The sequence below is a fragment of the Artemia franciscana genome, chromosome 11 (assembly GCF_032884065.1).
Source record: "Artemia franciscana chromosome 11, ASM3288406v1, whole genome shotgun sequence".
In the NCBI taxonomy this organism is placed as follows: domain Eukaryota; kingdom Metazoa; phylum Arthropoda; class Branchiopoda; order Anostraca; family Artemiidae; genus Artemia; species Artemia franciscana.
Window position 1 is genome coordinate 11574706 of NC_088873.1, and position 22010 is coordinate 11596715.

The 22010-nt window shown below is 34.9% G+C and overlaps 1 protein-coding gene across 6 annotated transcripts in view; it reads right to left on the minus strand.

The window, feature by feature from the left end:
* The window catches only part of LOC136032806 (uncharacterized), a 60524-nt gene that overhangs the window by 21105 nt on the left and 17409 nt on the right, over window positions 1-22010 (minus strand). Inside the window, exon 1 of one of the 6 annotated variants that reach the window (XM_065713198.1) lies at window positions 13992-14219. The exons of 3 other annotated variants lie outside the window; for them this stretch is intronic. In XM_065713198.1, the coding sequence (XP_065569270.1) occupies window positions 13992-14022 (31 nt within the window). In that variant the 5' untranslated portion in view covers window positions 14023-14219. Of the gene's footprint in view, window positions 1-5950; window positions 6041-7799; window positions 7970-13991; window positions 14220-22010 lie in introns of those variants that run through there. 2 more of the 6 variants (XM_065713199.1, XM_065713200.1) reach the window with 2 other exon arrangements.

A 22010-nucleotide genomic window follows, 5' to 3' on the forward strand; every position in this document is an offset into this window, starting at 1 on the left:
ATTGTTTTCTAACGCTGTCCAAGTACTTTAACCTCGAATCCCGTAATATATATATATATATATATATATATATATATATATATATATATATATATATATATATACCCATGTTGGTCAAAACATGGTTTTCGGCATTTGACGGTTTTCAGCATTCTCTTCTTTCAAATCAACAAGAGTCAAAATCCTGCACAGACAATCCCAAGTCTAAAATATATAAATATATATATATACATATATATATATATATATATATATATATATATATATATATATATATATATATATATATATATACCCATGTTGGTCAAAACATGGTTTTCGGCATTTGACGGTTTTCAGCATTCTCTTCTTTCAAATCAACAAGAGTCAAAATCCTGCACAGACAATCCCAAGTCTAAAACCTCCGACTCATATATTCATCCAACAAATATTATGTTACAACGGGGAGACAACCCGTAATAGACAAAAAGTTAGTATGAGGTTTCTTAGCCCGAAAACGTCCACCAAACAGACCAAGCCCAGAAGAAATATTCATTGATCAGAATCCAGTGTAAATGCTGTGTCATTTACTAGGCAATAATTTCCCCGAGGGATGCCATTCCTCAAATGGGAATAGTTGCCCCCAATATCCCCAGTCTTTCGAGTACCCCGACAGGGTCGGTGCACCCCTATATATATATATATATATATATATATATATATATATATATATATATATATATATATATATATATATATATATATATATATATATATATTGGAACTTGGAATGTTACGACGTTAAAAAATGACTATCGCATCGACATTTTGACTGACGAATTCAGACGGTTTGAACTGGATTTACTAGGAGTTTCAGAAACTCATATCCCAGGGGTAGGAAGCATGAAATTAGGTGACATAAAATTTGTTTACTCAGGCAGGAAGGATGGGGTACATAGACAGGGAGTAGGGCTCATGATGAATAAGGAAGCTGCTAAGTCTTGTTTAGGCTGGGAAGGTATTAATAATAGAATACTAATTGCTCATTTTATGACTAAAAAGTTTAGGGTATCAGTTATAGTAGTATATGCCCCCATTGAACCAACTGATGGAGATACTAATGACTCAGATGAATTTTACTTACAGTTACAGGAGCAAATAGACAGGGTACCAGGTAGAAATATGGTGTTTTTGCTAGGAGATTTTAATGCCCAGGTTGGTAGAAATAGGGATAGATGGTATCCTAGCCTAGGTAAATTTGATGTAGGAGAAGAAAACAGTAATGGCTATAGGCTTTTGCAATTTTGTAGGTATAACAACCTAGTATACCAATAGTATACCAATACGGTGTTTGGTCACAAAATGGCCCATAAGTTGACATGGTATTCACGTGATGGTAAGACAGCAAACCTTATTGATTATGTTATTGTAAACAGAAGACTAGCAGGATCAATACAAGATACTAGGGTGTATAGGAGTGCCGTTATTGATGTTAAAAGTAAAGATCATCATCTAGTAGTGTCTAAGGTTAATTTAAAGCTGAAATTTCGGAAGGGTAACTCCCTCCCGGAAAGTTATGATGTTGGTAGACTTCAGGAGAAAAATTTGAGAAAAAAATTCCAGGAACAGTTGAGTACTAAACTTGAGGGTTTAAAATTTGACAATGTGGAAGATGGATGGAATAATTTCAGAAAAACAATTTGTGAAGTTGCTGATGGTGTCCTAGGGAAGAGTGCTAAGACTGCAACTAGGAATATTAGCGAAAAAGCTTTAGGTTTAGTAGAGAGTAGAAGGGGTTTGTATAAGAATTATCTGAGTGATAGGTCGTATGAAAACAAAAGGAATGTAAAGAAAGTGGAGAAAACATTAAAATATGAACTAAGGAGATGTGAAGTGGAGGCGATGGATAAAATTGCTGAGGATCTGGAAGATGCGGCTAGACGGCATTGTACTGGCATGTTAATAAATTGAAAGGGAGTAGCCAATCCGGACTAGTCCCAGTTAAAGATAGAAATGGGGCCACAATTAGTGATAAGGAAAAAGTTAAAGAAAGATGGGTGGAACATTTTGAGAATGTGCTAGACCGAGATACAGTTGCAGGAAAAGATATAGATGAAAATGAAAAAGTTCGTGATACCTTGGATGTGAAGGAAGATTTGTTTAGTGAGGAAGAATTAGCGACAATACTAAAAGGATTACAAAATAATAAGGCCCCAGGTGCTGATAGTATGATTAATGAGTTTCTTAAATATGGTGGCTCTGAGGTTAGGAATAAGCTACTGAAGATTATGAACATGATTTTTGAAAAAGGGGAAGTACCCAATGATTTTAGGAAAACCTTAATTAAACCACTGTATAAGAAAGGTGACAAGAGTGAGTGTCGTAATTATCGAGGCATTAGTCTGGTCTCTGTAGGTAGCAAATTACTGAGTAATGTGATACCTTTTAGACTGAGACATGCTGTAGACAAAATTTTAAGGGAAGAACAATGCGGTTTTAGAAAAGGTAGAGGATGTGTCGACCATGTTTTCAGTCTTAGGTTAATAATTGAGAAGTCCCTTCGATGTCAAACACCTTTGGTCCTTAGTTTTATCGATTATGAACAAGCTTTCGATTCTGTTGATAGAACAGCGTTAACAAAGGTTTTATCGTTATATGGTATACCAGAAAAATACATTAAAGTGATCTGCGCTATGTACGAGAATTAAATAAAAAAACAAGTTTTTTTAAATGAAAGTAAGGAGCGACATTAAAACTTAAAACGAACAGAGATTACTCCGTATATGAAAGGGGCTTTTCCTCCTCGACACCCCGCTCCTTACGCTAAAGTTTTTTATTGTTTTAAAAAGTAGAGTTGCGAGAAAGAATCAAACTTTAGCGCAAGGAGCGGGGTGTCGAGGAGGAAAAGCCCCTTTCATATACGGAGTAATCTCTGTTCGTTTTAAGTTTTAATGTCGCTCCTTACTTTCATTTAAAAAAACTTGTTTTTTTTATTTAATTTCTGAAAGTTTTTGAATTAATGCATGTCTGATTTTGGCTCTCCGTACATAAATTATTAAAATGAAATTTGCATATTAATTCTTTTTTTGGCTAAATGGCTTTCTCTTAGTTTTGATCAGACGATTTTGAGAAATAAGGGGTGGGGAAGGAGGCCTAGTTGCCATGCAATTTTTCGGTTACTTAAAAAGGCAACTAGATCTTTTAATTTTTAACGAACGTTTTTATTAGTAAAAAAAAATACGTAACTTAAGAATTAACTTACGTAACAAACTTTTATATTCTTATATTTTTGATTATATACATGAGGGGGTTGGTCCCCTCGTTAATACCTCGCTCTTCACACTAAATCTTGTTTTATCTCAATTCTTTAAGAATGACCCCTGAATCAGAAAGGCCGTAGAATAAATAGTTGAAATTATTTAAAAAAATTTTAGCATAAAGAGCGAAGTATTTATCTCCTCCTAAATACCTCGCTCTTTATGCTAAAGTATTTTTAGAACCCCTCATATGCGTAATAATCTCTGTTCGTTTTAAGTTTTAATGCTTCTCCTTACTTTCAATTGAAAAACTTTTTCATGTTTATATTTTCATTGTTTTTTTAAATAGTAATGCTAGAAAGTCCTGCGCCCTTTTCATTGAATTTCTCTTCCCCCATGAAATATTCCTCCAAGGAAAGATCCTCCCATATAGCCCCCTCCCCTGAACCCCACACCCAAACCAAAAAAATCCTCCTGATAACGTCGGTACACTTCCCAGTAACCATTACTGTATGTAAACATTGGTCAAAGTTTGTAACTTGCAGCCCCTCCCCCAGGGACTGTGGGGGGTAAGTCATCCCCAAAAACATAGTTATTATGGTTTTCGACTATGCGGAACAAAATGGCTATCTCAAAATTTTGATCCGTTGAATTTGGAAAAAAAATGAGCGTGGGAGGGGGCCTAGGTGCCCTCCAATTTTTTTGGTCACTTAAAAAGGGCACTAGAACTTTTCATTTCCGTTAGAATGAGCCCTCTTGCAACACTCTAGGACCACTTGGTCGATACGATGACCCCTGGGAAAAAAAACAAACAAAAAAACAAATAAACACGCACCCGTGATTTGTCTTCTGGCAAAAAATACAAAATTCCACATTTTTGTAGATAGGAGCTCGAAACTTCTACAATAGGGTTCTCTGATACGCTGAATGCGATGGTGTGATTTTCGTTAAGATCCTATGACTCTTAGGGGGTGTTACCTCCTATTTTCTAAAATAAGGCAAATTTTCTCAGGCTCGTAACTTTTGATGACAAAGACTAAATTTGATAAAACTTATATATTTAAAATCAGCATAAAAATCCGATTCTTTTGATATATTTTTTAGCATCGAAATTCCGTTTTTTAGAGTTTCGTTTACTATTGAGCCGGGTCGCTCCTTACTACAGTTCGTTACCACGAACTGTTTGATAATACTGCTGCGGTTAAGGTAGGAAATGAGGTTAGCAACTAGTTTTGTATTAAATCAGGAGTTAAGCAGGGTTGTGTTCTATCCCCCTTTATATGGATCATTTTGATGGACTTCGTCTTAAGGAGCAAAGGAAAGGCAATTGGAGACCATAGAATCAAATGGGGAGGAAGAACGCTCCTGGACTTAGATTATGCTGATGATTTAAGCATATTAGATGAAAGTGTGAGCAAAATGAATGAATTTTTAGAGGTTTTACGAGTTCAGGGTGCTAAAATAGGCTTGAAAATTAATGTTAAGAAGACTAAGTCACTAAGGCTAGTTTTATTAGTTTTTAGTTTTTATTTCTTTTTAGTTTTTTTGTCTCGGTCGTCATTTATATCCCCCTGTTTCCCCCGGTGTCCCCGTTGTAGTTGTGTCCCTGTGTCCCGGTCGTTATTTATATTCCCTGTGTCCCGGTCGTCATTTGTATCCCGGTGTACCGGTCTGTATATACATTCGTTTTTTAGTTTTGTTTTTCTCCTTTATTTTTTTCCTTTTTTTTCTTTTTTAGTTTATTTAGATTTTTAGATTTTTTAGTTTTTTTATTAGTTTTTAGTTTTTTTTTCTTTTTAGTTTTTTTGTAGTTTTTACCTTCTTTTTAGTTTTGTTAATTTTTTTTTTTACTTGTGTCCTGGTCGTCATTTATACTCCCTGTGTCCCGGTGCTTTGTTGATTGCTAATCGAACATTCCTTTTGTCCTGGTCGCTTTCTCTTTGAGTGTCGTCATTTATTTTTTTCTTTTTTAGTTCTTTTAGTTTTTACCTTTTTTAGTTTTTTTTTAGTTTTTAGTTTTTTTAGTTTTTTACCTTTTTTTAGTTTTTTTAGTTTTTTAGCTTTTTTATTTTTTTTATTAGTTTTTAGTTTTTTTGTAGTTTTTGCCTTTTTTTTTAGTTTTTTGTCCTGGTCGCTTTCTCTTTGAGTGTCGTCATTTATTAGTTTTTTCCTTTTTTTTTTTAGTTTTTTATTGGTTTTTACCTTTATTTTAGCTTATTTTTCAGTTTTTTCCTTTTTTTTAGTTTTTTTTTATTTTTTATTTTTTTTAGTTTTTTACCTTTTTTTAGTTTTTTTAGTTTTTTTAGTTTTTTAGCTTTTTTACTTTTTTTATTAGTTTTTAGTTTTTTTTTGTAGTTTTTGCCTTTTTTTAGTTTTTTCAGTTTTTTTTTTAGTTTTTTATTGGTTTTTACCTTTATAGTTTTTTTAGTTTTTTAGCTTTTTTATTTTTTTTATTAGTTTTTAGTTTTTTTTGTAGTTTTTGCCTTTTTTTAGTTTTTTCAGTTTTGACGTCACCTAATCCAGTTTTTTCAGGTGACGTCACCTGACACATCCATCCACACATCCATCCACACATCCACAGACAGACAACTTATTTTTATATATATAGATATATATATATATATATATATATATATATATATATATATATATATATATATATATATATATATGTGTGTGCGTGTTTGTGCATATATATATTAAAAAAGACTTGCCTATCCAAAAAACGAAAAAATGTGTCTTAGTTGCAACTTTTCAGATTGTGAACTGATTAGAAGAGGATGATTTCAAGTTCCATTTAAGGTATTATTTTTTACAGAGCGGAAATCGGAAAACACTTCTTATCTTAATAAAAGTTTTGTGCTTCGATCAAAGAGGCACTTTATCTTCGTCATTCACATAATGATACGGGAACCTACTTATCCTCAAGGAAGTAGATTTTGAAACGCAAAAACTATTCGGCATTTCCAGATGAACATCGTGCGAATGAAAAGTCAAAAAGCAGAAGTTAAACAGAGGTTATTCGAAATTCTTTTGCAGGGAAGGGGGTAAACTCACAGGGAGCTTGTTCGTACCCAAAAAGACAGCAGAATTGGATATTCATATCCTGAAAGTAAAAACGTAAAGTAAACGGCACTCGACTAAATAGCCCAAACCAGCGGTTCTGAACTCCATTTCATAGCTCTTCAGTCAGGAAGAGTAACGGGCATTGGGGGCCAGCCATCCTGTGGTATGCCAATTCACAAAAAATTAGGAGGGTAAAAATCTATGCGGAGGAATAAAAACACCAAAACAGGCTTTTTCTATGAAAATAATGCCCCCCTCCCTAAATACTTTCCAAAATACAGGGGAGAACGAAATATCTTTCAACTGAAGCTACTGATCCCTACACTCATTCCAATGCCACAGTGCTCTCTTGCCTTTTTCTATATTAGGGCACAATCTAAAAGTCCTGTAGGGAAGTTGCATTACTTGTCTTTTTGCGATGATATATTGATTTTGTTACTTCAAATGGATGCTGACAAATCTGTTAGAACCTGTATGAGAAGGGGGTAGCATTTAAGGGAGATGAGAATTTAACAAACCAAAAATAGTATATAATATAAGAAATATTGGAATTTATGGGGAAAATCTTAAAAATCCTGAGACTGTGGACGAAAATCTATCCCTCTCCTCACGCATATGCCTGGATGAAACCCATTGAATCTCAATAATGTGTAAAATATAATAATAACAGGGCATTTCTTATAGAGCTCTAATTTTACCTGAGGGCAGAAGGATTATTACACCAACACCAGGAAATCCCAACTAACTTCTCTCACCAAAAAGAATTGACAAAATAGATGAAAAATACATAATTTCAGCAATATATATATGCACATTAATGAGGGGTGGGTAAAATATTTGGACAGTGTGAAGTCAGAAAACAATTCTTACTTCATAATATCAGAATAATTGTAACTAACATTATTTACATCCAGACCCTCTGTACTTTAAACCCTCCCCCCCCCTAATGTGAAAATATATAGCCTAAATTTGTTTCTAAAGTACTATATTTTTATCATACTTAGGTATATTTTATTAGGATTAACAAAACTTCACTTCTTGAGCTGCAGGGAGTATATCTTACGAATACTATATATATATATATATATATATATATATATATATATATATATATATATATATATATATATATATATATATATATATATATATATATATATATATATATATATATATATATATATATATAATATATATATATATATATATATATATATATAATATATATATATATATATATATATATATATATATATATATATATATATATATAATTGTGTTACATTATTCTAAACTATTTTTATATATAGTAAATACAGTAAAAACTGAGAAGGTAAGCAGGAAACTTTTTAGCTCACCTTCTTTTTGCTTGGGACTCGTATAATGTGCCGACATTTGTTCTTTTTATAAAGTTAGCCTCCATGAATTTGGGCTCCCAGAAATAATTCCTATGATATTATGAAAAAATTACAGAAAAACCTATGTACAAATACTTACTATATTTTCAAGCGCCTATTTTTTTTATATATCCAGCAATGTTTGCAACAGAGGTGCAATTATTAGAATCAGATACAGTTATGACACAATCCATTCATATTTCAGGAACAGTTGCCAAAATTGGCTAATTCAAAAATGTCCGGTCTTAAATTACGCACAGCTCACTTGAAGACAGTAATGAAACTGATTTGTTTCGTCTTTTTTCAGAATAAGGCGAAATAAAAAATATCTGAGCCAGTTCCTCATCTGGAGAGTGAATTGAATGAACTTTATCAAACAGTTCGTGGTAACGAATGAGTTACATCAAAAGAATTGCATTTTTATGCTGATTTTAAATATATGGGTTTCATCAAGTTTAGTCTTACCCATCAAAAGTCACGAGCCTGAGAAAATTTGCCTAATTTTAGAAAACAGGGGAAAACACCCCCTATCAGTCATAGAATCTTAACAAAACCACACCATCAGATTCAGTGCATAAGAGAACCCTGATGTAGAAGTTTCAAGCTCCTATCAACACAAGTTTGGAATTTTATATTTTTTGCCAGAAGACAGATCACGGATGCATATTTTTTTTCAGAGGTGACCACATTGACCCAATGGTCCTAGAATGTCGCGAGAGGGCTCATTTTAAAGGAAATTAAAAGTTCTAGTGCCCTTTTAAGTGACCAAAAGAATCGGAGGGCATCTAGGCCCCTTCCCACGTTTATTTTTTCCCAAAGTCACTGGGCCAAAATTTTGAGATAGCCATTTTGTTCAGCATAGTTGAAAAACCTAACAACTATTTCTTTGGAGACGACTTAATCCCCCACAGTCCCAAGGGAGGCTCTGCAAGTTACAAACTTTCACCATTGTTTACATATAGTAATAGTTATTGGGAACTGCACAATCGTTTTCAGGGGGACTTTTCCGCGTTTGGGCTGGGGGTGGGTCGGGGGGAGAAGGTTACGTGGGAGGATCTTCCTAGGGGGGAATTTATCATGAGGGAAGAGAATTTCCATAAAGGGACGCAGGATTTTCTAGCATTATTTAGAAAAAAAACAATGAGAAAATAAATATTTTTTTTTTGCATCTGGAAGTAACGAGCAGCATTAACACTTAAAACGAACATAAAATATTACGTATATAAGGGGGTTCGTCTCCTCCACAATACTTCGCTCTTTACACTAAAGTATTTTTATTAATTTCAACTATTTATTCTAGTGATTCAGGGGTCATTGTTAAAGAATTTTGACAAAATTAAAGCTTTAGTGTAAAGAGTGAGGTATTGACGAGGGGGCGAACCCTCTCATATACATGATAAAAATACAAATATAGAAGTTTGTTACGTTAATTAATTCGTAAGTTACGTATATTAATGACTAATAAAAACGTTCGTAAAAAAAGGTTCTAGTTGCATTTTTAAACAGCCGAAAATTGGAGGACAACCACGCCTCCTCCCCCACCCTTTTTTTCAGACCGTCCGATCAAAAATACGAGAAAGCCATTTAGCCAAATTACATAAATTAATATGCGTATTTCGTCTTAATTATTCTTGTGCGGTGAGCCACAATCAAAATATGTATTAATTCAAAAACGTTCAGAAATTGAATAAAAAAAAACAAGTTTTTTCAACTTAAAGTAAGGAGCGATATTAAAACTTAAAACGAACAGAAATTACTCTGTATATGAAAGGGGCTTTTCCCTCCTCAACGCCTCGCTCTTTACGCTATAGCTTGCCTTCTTCTCACAACTCTACTTTTTAAAACAGTAAAAAACTTTAGCGCAAAGAGCAGGGCGCTGAGGAGGGAAAAGCCTTTTTCATATATGGAGTAGTTCGTTTTAAGTTTTAATGTCGCTCCTTACTTTCAGTTAAAAAAGCTTGTTTTTTTATTTAATTTCCCGCTAAAAGACATGGGGTTACTAGCAGAATAATCGAATATAAAACAACCGAACAGGCATATACAAACAAAAAACCAATAGACAATAATATTGCAGAGTATTCCGCTGACCATTTCCCGTTAAATTCTTTTGGAGCTTCTCTAATCTTTTCTGCACAATAAAATAGCCTCTTGTCATTTGAAGTAGGTGGAAAAAAGTTTTTAGACTCATTTCCGGGCCCCTAACCCCTCCCCCTCTCACAGCAAATCGATGATGATCTTTTTGACTGAGAATATAATTCCTAAAAGCTCCACACCACTGGACTCCCAAGATCAAACATAAACCCCTTTTTTCCACTATAAAATCTATTTATAAATTATCGACAGTTCGCATAATTTAGGGCTCTCATCCCAGGGCTCTTGGAGTTATGTCATCCTTTGGTTAATACTAATTGAAATATTCAACAATTCTGAACAAAACGCTGTACTTATCGGTTATATAATAAACACTATATAATTTCGATCGCGGATGATGCGAACATGACGCAAGAAACTGGTCAAGCCACTTTTATAGCACACAACTAGCTTTGGCTTGGTTGGAAAATAAATTGTAGCTATATCTTATTTAAATATTTGGTTTAGCTAGGTTAATATAATATATGCTATGCTTTACCCCCTCCCTAATGTTCAAACATACAGCCCAAATTTGTTTCTAAACTAATATATTTTCATCACATTTTGTTTGATTTCATTCGCATTGATCGAACTTCACTTCCCGATTTTTTACTATATAACCGATAAGTACGAAAAACGCTACCTCAAAATATGTCCAAAGGGATAATAGAAGGACCGGATATCAAAAGAAGTTCTAGAACGAGGGTTGTTTGCACTACAATCACTTTGAGTTTTAAAAAAGGCACTAGAACTAACAATTTCTGATTGAATGAGCATCCTTCGAGGTTTCTACGACAATGACGGGGAGGGGACTAAGGAGCAGGCAGCACCTTTGGTATATGGAATAAACTTCGCTCGTTTTAGGGTATTAATGTTGGTGTTTCATCAGCCAGAAGCTTCTGGGAATCAGTTGCTATGCTAAAATATTACAATTTTGCCTAAGGTATTCTAACGACACACGTAGGTGTAGAAACCAACCGCCACTTCCCATAAGCTGCTGGGAAGATTAAGTTGAAATTTCTAAGGGGTGTTTGATATCAATTAGAAATCAAATTATGTATTAAGGGAGGGGGCAGAGGTAAATCAAATGACCCTACGCGTATCCAGTCATCACAATAACAAGGGTAGAATCCCTCTTACTTGTAAAACTTGACTAGTGTTGTGATCTTATAATATTTCACATCATATAACATGGTGTCAAACTCTAAGCCACAGTAAAAACAAATTTAAAATCGAAAGAACTCCTTACTCTAAATTTTAATTAAAATAATATGGAGTCAAACTCTGAGTCAAAACCAGCCAAATTTAAAGTTGACCAAACTCCTTATCTCAAATAAGAAAAGAAATTTTTCAAAAAGCCATTAAACCCTATAAAAAAAAAAACAAAAAAAAACATGGGTATTGTCCACTAGGGGTAGGTCCGAAAGTTTTTCTGCCCCAAGTACCCTTAAGCAGATTTGTCTAATTTTCATTTTTTAACTTCACATGGACTTGGTCTGGTACCCACAACTACGGTAAATGATACCAGTTCACCCCTTGGGATCGGGAATAAGTCGACTAGGTACATATTAGAATGTTTTCCCGTCTGAAGTACCCTTAGGGAGCATATTCATTTATTTAAGTTTTCCTTTTAGTTTTATTTAAGTAAGATTTTGACCACAGCGTTCGTTCGACCACAACTACTTTACTTTGATCCTATATTAAGCTAGGAAGCATTCTCAGGCCATCGCAATTCCCGAAACACATGGGAACAGCCATTCGAAACCACCATTTCCAATTGTGACCCATAATGTTTTTTACAAATCATCATTTGACAACTTTGGTCATCACACCACAATGGTGCATGGGCTGGGTAGTTGGGTATGTAATATCGGTTACTACTCACTGTGTTACGCTTCCAGCAAGTCATATCGATTACATAATACCCGATCAGCCACTACTTAATCATCTTTTTAAACGGGTAAATGATACAAATTATCACTCACTTGAATTACCTCAAAACCGAGTGTAAGACTAATATTAAACATTAAATAAAAAAGTTTTTCAACTGAAAGCAATAAGCAAAATTAAAACCTAAAGGAAGGACTTTCTTTGGAATATTAGGAGGGCTGCCCTTTCCTCAACCCTTGTTCTTTACACTAACATCTTGAAGTTCTTTAAAATTACGTTTCATTCAAATTCAACAGCCCTTGGATTTGAGCTATCTTTATTAAAGAATTGTGAAAAAAGACAATTTAAAAAAATGAAGGGCAACTAGGCCCCCTTCACACTAATTTTTTCCCAAAGTCAACCGATCAGGTTACGAAGGTTACGTGGAAGGATCTTTCCATGGATAATTTTTTTATGGGGGAAGGGAATTTTCCATGAAGGGGGTACCGGATTTCTCAGCATTATTTAAGAAACGATCAGAAATTAAAAAAAAAGTATTTTCAACTGAAAATAAGGAGCAACATTAACACTAAAAAAGAACAGAGCTTGTTACGTATACGAGGGGGTTTGCCCCCTCGTCAATACCTTACTCTTTACGCTAAAATTTCCTTAATACTTTCATTAGAGCTATTCACTCTAATTAAACCCTTTGTGATTCAGGGGTCATTCTTGAAGAATTGGAAAAAAAAAAAATCAGCTTTAACGTAAAGGACGAGGTATTGACGAGGGGGCGAACCCCTCATATATGTTATAAAAATATACAAATATAGAAGTTCGTTACCCAAGTTAATTCTTAAGTTACGTATATTTATTAATAATAAAAACGTTCGTTAATAAAATTAAAAGTTCTAGTGCCCTTTTTAAGTAGCCAAACACTTGAAGGGCAACAAACCCCACCCCTTTCTTCTCAAAATAGTCCGATCAAAATTTAGAGAAGGCCATTTAGCCAAAAAAAATTAGCATTAATATGTAAATTCCGTTTTAATTATTCATGTGCGGTGAGCAAAAATCAAAACTACATTAATTCAAAAACTTTCAGAAATTAAACAAAAAAAGTTTTTTTTAACTGAAAGTAAGGAGCGACATTAAAACTTAAAACGAACAGAAATTAATCCGTATGTGAAAGGGACTGTCCCCTCCTCAATACCTGCTCTTAACGCTAAAGATTTTATTGTTTTAAAAAGTAGAGTTGTGAGAAAGAGTCAAGCTTTAGCTTAAAGAGCGGGGCGTTGAGGAGGGGATAACCCCTTTCATATACGGAATAATTTCTGTTCGTTTTAAGTTTTAATGTAATTCCTTACTTTCAGTTAAAACAAACTTTTATTAAATCTACTAAAGAAAACTGATCTGTTTCTCTGGATGCTTGAATTATGCAGGCTTATCATCGTTTTGACAAGATTTTTTTTTTTTCAGAAAATAAATTTCAGTTGGGGACCAAACTGAGGTCTGGGGAGGGGAACAGACTGAGGTATGGAGGGGGCAGTTGGTTAAAATTCTACTTTAGCTATTTTTGGCTATCTTGGAAAGGGGTTGGGTTAGGGAAATGAAACTGTCACTTTTATAACACACAGATTTTTAAAGGTCACCAAATTTCAGAACCCTCTAGAGGGAAAAGGTGTTGAAGTAGGTACTTCAAAATACCTTCCCGGAACATAATTTAGCATGTAGACCCACCCCTGAAAGATTCATTTTTCCTAACCTAACCCCTTTCCAAGGTAGTCAAAAGTAGCTAAAATAGAATTTTACCGGCAGTTACCCTCCCCCCTAACCAATCGCAAATTACGCTCCTACTCTTAGGGATAGGAACAGAGGAAAAATCACCATCACTACATCACCAGACTATCTTTAGCCCTTTATTATGATTGCTAATGTGAGGTCGAAGAATGTACACGTTTGGACATGGAATTAACCAAATTTGAATCTACCATATTTTGTTTCTGATTATTATTATCATTTGATAATCGGCGCTTTTTCTGTTTTTCAGTTTTAATGCTGATTACTTTTTGACCTAAGAAAAGATTCAAATGATCCTTTTGAAAACAGGGGCGGATCCAGCAGTTGGTTTTCAGGGGCACCGCCCCCCCACAAGGTTGAAGATTACAGTAATTAAAGGGTCGGAGGGGGCAAAAATACTCATAAGGAAGCCAAATTTTTACCAATACCAATCAAACGCTATTTTTATATCCGCCCCTGTTTCACAATAAAATCCCTGAAATTTAAAACATAGACTTACTTAATTTGTCTTCTGAACCATATACAACCATTTAGGAGTATAAGCTACCTGAAGCACACACGAATAGGGCTATCTTGACAGCTAATCCAGATCTATTCACCTGGTTAAAATACGGCGGAATATGCAATTCTGCTAGCAAAATAACTACTTTTTTCGAAATCTGGAGCGTACTCTGCTCAATCTAAACACTTGTTAAATCACTTTGAACTCGGTCGTTGAGCTTGAAGATTCTGACTAAAATTAACGCAACATATGGCTGATGTCAGCCTTAAGCTGGAGGAAATGATTATGAAATAGACCCAATAGGATCAATTAATTATTGACTTTTATTCTTAATGAAAAAACTGGTTATGACCGACAGTGATTAAGAAGGATAACAAGGAATAGGGGTTCAATTAAGTTTGATTTGGCTAAGGCAGAGGGAATTTTTATAACAGTTGGCCTAAGTTATTTATTATCAGAACCTAATCAAACAGACTGATTCCAATCAAGATCCTAAGAAAGTACAGGCTCGAGTCATAGATGTACCCAAATGAATTTCTCCAAGACAAATGCATACCTAGGAATTTCTTTTGGAGGTGGGGCCATGTTGATCAAAATCATTAAATTAGATCCACCGCAAATACAACGAAAGTGATGAGACAATGTAGACCTTAGGAGGATTAGGGGGGTCTCAAGCTCCCACTTTGTGTACATACCTGCTCTAGGCTAAGCCTCCCCAAAGTTGATGACTTTTTAAATAGTTTCTCAATTGCGTACCATTTATAAAAATTTTGACAAATGTACCCACCAACATCCCCCTCCCCATAAAGAGGGTACCAAAAAAATTGGGCAAACTAAAAGAACAATTTTGAGCTTTTGGGAAGAAAAAGAAGATCTATATATGAAATCCTTCTTATTGTGCACGTGCCTGATTTGGATGAATATGTTTAAGATTATATTAACTGGACATTTCGTCGTCAGAAATTCCATTTTGTCCCTTTCATTGCAGCACCACCTGTCACTGAACCTTATGATTCTCCCCTAAATGATGTCCTTGGCGAATATTTTGAATAATTTTTTTTAGCAAATAGCCTAATGTATTTTTTTATTGTTCATTTTTTTTTTTTTAGCAAAATAATGTTTTTCAATAAACTCGGAAACTATTTTCCTAGCTTGTACTGGAAGATAATAATAGGAGAAAGCTTAAATATTTAGGAGCTTTTATCATGAACTGGACCTGAAAAGCCCTCCCCCCCCTTGTACCTAACCTCGGTGCATTGTACTTATAACTGCAAGTACGAAAAATCTATCAAATTGATTTTTTTTTATTGTATAAAGCTACCCACCATGAAACGCCGTTACATTTATTCAGACAGCAGTTTAAGAAAAATCAAGTTATAAATAAGTGAGTTACTCATACTGATTACAAAGCGCTAGTTTTGGCTTGTTATTTTCGGATTCTTTGAACCAAAAATATTTTATTTAAGAGTAATTCGGCACAGTTGAACTGTGGTTGCAATAAGAGACTGAGCCCATTTTGACGTAATTATTTTGGAATAAGAACTGTGATCACAATGAGAAATTCATTTTTAGGGGGGTTTAAGCGTGTCAGTATTTCCGGTTTAGAAAAATAATTTATGCTGTGCTTCAGTAAAGGGCTAGTTTTTACAGAATTCTACAAACATAGGGAAACTTCATAAGTCAATTTGTACGAAACAGTTTTGCAGATATATGTAGGTTATACTTCGAGACAAAAATTTGTGCACAGTCAACGTTTCAACTTTGCTCTTTGCTTCCCCCTGAAAAAAATACAAACTTTTTTTAACTAGCTTTGTGGTGCTCTCTGTACTTCCATCAGGAAAACTTGTTTTTATTAATTTTTTTTTTTAGTTTTTAGATAGATACAATAAAATTTACAAATAATCTTTTTAGGCGAAGACACTAAAGAAGTTGACGTGAATTTTTGTTAAAATAGGGTATTAAATACATGTTTTGATTCACACCTCTCTTGAACTTTGCCGTAAAAACTATAAGTAAGGAGCAACTCGGCTCAATAGTAAACAAAACTCTAAACTCTGAATTTTAATGTCAATCGATACATCAAAGAATATGCTTTTTATGTTGAATACTAATATCTAAGATTTATATTACTAATACTACTACCAACAACTCACCACAGCACCAAGTCACCTGAGGCTAACACAGCCACTCACACCCTTCCTCCATCCCAATCTATTCAAAGCCTCCCTCTTTACACCCTCCCAGGAAGTCCCACTTCCTTTAAATCTTTACATCCATCCTCCTAAATCTTCAAATCATTACATCCTCCCACCCCAACAGTGGACGACCTGCTTTCCGTTTAGTTCTACACGGTTGGCCGAAAAGGATAATCTTCGGCAATCTGTCATCCTTCATCCACAGAACATGCCCTAGCCATCTCAATCTTTCTCTCATAATAGCTCTAGAAAGCGGGATTGAACACCAATGGATTTCAACATCATAACTTCCTGGGAGGTAGTTACGCTTCCAAAATTTCAGCTTTAAATTAACCATTGACACTACTAGATGGTGATCTTTACTCTTAATATCAATAAAAACACTCCTATGTACCCTAGTAACTTGCATTGATCCTTCCAGTCTTCGGTTTACAATAACATAATCAATAATGTTTGCTATCTTACCTTCCCGTGAATACCATGTTAACTTACGGGGAATTCTATGACCCAACACCGTATTGGTTATAACTATATTGTTATACAAACAAAATTGCAGCGGTCTGTATCCATTACCGTTTTCTCTTCCTACACCAAATTTACCTAGGCTAAGATATCATCTATCCCTATTTTTACCGACATGGGCGCTAAAATCTCCTAATAAAAACACTATATTTCTACCTAGGAGTCAGTCTGTTTACTCTTGTAACTGTAAGGAAAATTCGCTAATATCACTCGTAAAGAGTCTCTAGTATCTCCCTCAGTCGGCTCAACAGGGGCATATACTACTATAGCTGATGCCCTGAGCTTTTTAGTTATAAAATGTGCAGTTGGTATTTCTTACATTAATACCTTCCCAGCCTAAACAAGATTTAGCAGCTTCCTTACTCATCATGAGCCCTGCTCTATGTCTATGTACCCCACCCTTCCTGCCTGAGTAAATTACTTCTAGACGCCTAATTTCATGCTTCCTACCCCAATGATATTAGTTTCTGTAAGTCCTAATAAGTCCAATTCAAATCTTCTGAATTCGTCAGTCAAAATGTCGATAACATGATAGTGTTAGGCTACCCATTAAGAGGTACGAGCCTGAGAAAATTTGCCTTATTTTTGAAAAAGGGGAGGGGGAACATCCCCAAAAAATCAAAAAACTGAATAGCAGTTGTACCATTAGATTCAGTATATCAGAGAACCCTACTGTAGAGGTTTCAAGTTCCATCTGCAAAAATGTGGAATTTTGTAAATTTTTTGCTAGAAGAAAGATCACGGATACGTCTTTATTTGTTTCGTTGGTTATTTTTTCTTCTATGCGTTATCGTACCAAACCAACGGTCCTGGAATATTAGGAGGGGGCTCATTCTAGCGAAAATTAAAAGTTCTAGTGTTCTTTTCAAATGATCAAAAACGATTGGAGGAAAACTTGCCCCCCTCCCAAGCCCCTTCTTTTCCAAAAGCGTTTGATCAAAATTTTGAGATATTCCTTTGGTTCATCGTAGTTGAAAGGTCCGATAGCTATGTCTTTGGGAATAACATGACATCCCCCCCACAGCCAAGGGAAAGGGGCTGTAAGTTCTGAAACTTGCAATAGTTTGTGTATGGTATTTGTTATGGTGAAGTATACAGACAATTTTGGGGGGATTTTTCTGCTGAGAGGACTTTCTTCGGGAAGAATTTTCTGTGGGGAAGGAAGTTTCTGGTCGCAAATTTTTAGAGAAAATTCTACACTGGGGGAATTGGCCAGAATTCCTGTACGAATTTATTTTTACTTGTTTTACTTTCTCTTTGCCGACTCAACTTTACATGTTGAGACGATCTGGGGGGATTGTCCAGGAGAAATTTTTGTCGGGGGTTGCAATTGTCTGGAATATTTTTTCGTTGGAGGAAATTTCCCGCTGGAGAAATTTTCCTTGTGGGAGTTTTCCACAGGAGCAACTCTAAGGGGGGCTCCGTGAAAAATTTTCCATGGAGGGAGGGGGAGGCTTTCCAGATTGATTTAAAAACTAATCATATATTAAAGTCTTTTAGAAATGAAAGTATGCTAAGGAGAATGTTTCAAGTGGAACTGTTCGCAAGACATTTTCCAGAGGGAATTTTCAGTGAGCATGGGAATTTTTCAGGGGAGGAGGGTATTTTATTTGGGAATAACTTCCCATGGAGAAATCATCCGTGGGGGAAGGGAATTTTCCATGGAATAGATGCTGGATTTCCCACTATTATTTGAAAGACTATCAAAAATTGAAAGGAAAATTTGGAGCTAAGTAGCAACATTAAGACTTAAAACAAACAGAAAATTATTCTGTAAATGAGGGGGTTGTCCCCTCCTCATTAACTTTCTCTTTACGCTAAAGCTTAATTTTTTGTCCCAATCCTTTAGGAACGATTTCTGAAACAAAAAGGCCGCATTAGAATAAGATTTTTTTAAGGTACTAAAAAACTTTAGCATGAATAGCGAGGGATTGAGGAAAGGGCAACCTCCCTCATATACGGAGATCGTTTTAAGTTTCAATGTTGATCTTCACTGTCAGTTAAAAAAAAAACTGGTTTTTGTTACATTTAATCATATTGAGTCCAAGGGGTATGTTATCGCCGTGATCGTTAAGGAGTTGCAAATAAAAAAAATCAAACACTTATGAAATATTGTCCTATATGAAATATATAAAGACTTATGTAATATATATATATATATACATATAAATGGATAAAGAAAATTGAAGGACATTTAAAGAATGTTAGATCTATAGTTAATATAATTTAAAAAAATTTGATCCATCATTGTCGCAATTTTTCTTCGTAGCGATGTAAAGATTCCTTTACTTCTTGGACTTCAATATTTCAGAACTGGTCATCAAAATCATATTAGTATGAATAATATAAGGTTAAAACTGGAAACAAGTTCAGGGGGGAGGCAGTACCTTCCTCCTACCCCAAATGAGGGACCTGCGTGTGATGTCAAAACCAGTGATCAATTCTTGCATGTCTTGGATGGATGGGGGAAATAAAACCCAAGCTGTGAAAAGGTAGCTTGGTTACACATTTCGACGCTCCTATAATTGCTCAATCCCCTGCTAGCACTCGAGAATAGAAATGAAAAAAAAAGACACATAAAGAGTTTCAAGCTCTTTTGGAGATTCCCAAAAATAGGATTTCAGAGTTTCCTCTACCTCGAGGGCATATCCAGAATTTTTGTTGTTTTTTTTTTCTTGGGGGAGGGGTACAAAAGAAAATACAAAACATACAAAAATTTGTTTATATTCATTTTTGTTACTTTTATGCAAATCCGACAAAAATTACGAGAGGGGTCAAACCCAGGAACCTCCCCTTCCTCGATACGACCTCACTTTTACTGTTTGGGTAAGCATAAGAAGGTTTAATGTTATTCCATAATGAGCTTTAAATTTGAGTGGAAACATTTGTTCACTGAGTAATTTTTTTCAATTATTAAAAGACCGGGAAGGAGAGTATTTGAGAGGGAGATTTTAAGCTTCCGGCTAAGGAGTTTTGCCATGAAGGTTTCAATGGTCTGTTGTTTAGGACTCTGACCGTATCCACTCCAATAATGGAGATCAAATAAGATCAAGAGTTTCAAAATAAGCCATTAAGCAGATCTCTAAGATGTTGCAGTAGCCTGCTAGTTCCGCTATGCAGCAGACGATTCATAAAACTTATAAAAGGATCTGGGGAGGGTGAGTAGACTGAGTATATACGAGGGTTCATTGTAAATCCCAGTTTAGCATATTCGACCATGAAGGTTATATAAAAAAAAGAAACCCAAGAGCCATTTTTGGTGCGAAGGACGTCTTATCGATGTTTCAGATGCTGGCTCCTAATTACAGGCACACAACCTTGCCGCAGCAGGGATCATTACCAAGGCCTCGTATTACCAATCAGAGCATCAACAGGATATGAAGGATCTAATGGTACCAATTTTATGCTTACCAGCATCTCCACTCGAAAGAAGGCACCGAAAAAGTGACATTTTAGTGTCATAAGGCACACATAGATGGCAATATCAAGCTGAATTTATAAAGAAAACAACATGTAGATATGAATAGGAGCTTTTAAGTGAGCCATTATGCATTTCTCTATAATGTTGCAGTAGCCTGCTAGGCTTTGTAAAAAAGAAAAGGAAAAAAGAGAAAGCATATCAGTGTTTCCCATCAGTGATAAAAGAAAAAGTCATTATCCTCCGAAGGAAAAAAAAATGTATTCAACCATGTCGATTCCAGTGTCCAGTGGTGCACTTTTGATTCGATTCCCCGTCGTTTTCAAGGGGTTTTAAGGCTCTTTTAAAATTCTCATACATTTATTTTCGAAGTAAACTTTTATTATTAAGATAAACTGAATTTTTATTATTAAGATAAACTATTGAGATAAACTTTCCTGCTTTGTGGTGAATTTTCTTTCTTCGTTCTTACCTTATTTTCTTCTTTGCTGTCATTGGAATGTTTTAGTTCTTATTGATTAAGTCTTCCTTTTATTTTTCTAGATTCCATAATACGTCTACTTTTTTCTTTACTACTTGTGTTGATAAATATATTGGCAAATAAGAAATTTTGATCACCAGCCCCCCCCCCCCTGATTACTAATCCATGGCACGGGAACAATCATAGACAGCGCAATAGCGCTGCCTATAGACCAGGGCACTTCGTATCAAAGGAGTCGTCGTAGAAACTTCGAAAAGGACTCATTTGATTGGAAATTGGAAGGGCTTATGCCTTTTTTAATAGTCGGAAGTGATTGGAGGGCAAATAATCCCCCTCCCATGCCCACAATTTCCCTAAACACACCCATCAAAATTTTGAAATAGCCATTTCGTTCAGTGTAGTTAAAAGGTTAAGAAATTATGTCTTTGACAACCCCCATACCATCTCAAGACATGAACATAATTTGCACTTTACTGAAAAAAATGGCTGTGGATTCTCAGTTTAGTATACACACACTGATATTTATTCCTTAAAATTTAAATAATTCTTTTATTTATTAAAGTTAAAACATTTTAAACGTAATTAAGAGTCAACTTTCAAGAGTCAAAAGTGAATCGAGAGACGTCAGCGTCCGCCCCAAGCAGACCATTCCCCAAAACATATCCGATTGAAATTTTAAGAGAGCTATTTTGTTCAGCATTGTTGAAATGCCCAGTATTGGGAATGTCAACCTCTCCACAGTCCTCAGGACAAGGGCTGTAAGTTAGGTAATTCGTTCATGGTTTATACATAGTATATGTTATTGAGAAAGGTATGCATTAACTTTACTTTCCAAGAAGATGAAGGGTATTCAGGTGAGCCTTTCAGAGATGTTGAGGGGAGTGTTGAACTAAATCGAAACACGATATGTGTATACTGATTGTCAAAAGGGTATAACACAGGAATAACTGAGTATGTTAATTTGCAAAATTAAGGTAATCATAACGGAGGTAATCAAAAAGGCAAAATTTTTAAGCTATCAATACTACTACAAATACCACCCTTACTACTGCCCCACTACTCCATTTACAGTATAAAGGGGAAACTTAAACTAAATCAAAAGACGCTATGTGTATGCACATTGTCAAAATAGCGTATCTCAAGAGTTGGCTTAGGTATAAAGTTGAAGCTTTCAGATAATACTGAAACGGGAAGATCATGTCACCAAAAGGCAATATGTGCACACAACTGTAGCATATTTGACTGTTACTGCTACATTTACTACTACTACTATTACTTCTATTGCAACGAATTGTAGGGCTAAGAGGAATGAGATGAAACGATCAAGAAGTATATAAACATGCAGGTTATCAAAATGACATATAAGCAATGTCATAGCAATGGCTAATTGTATTAAGTTG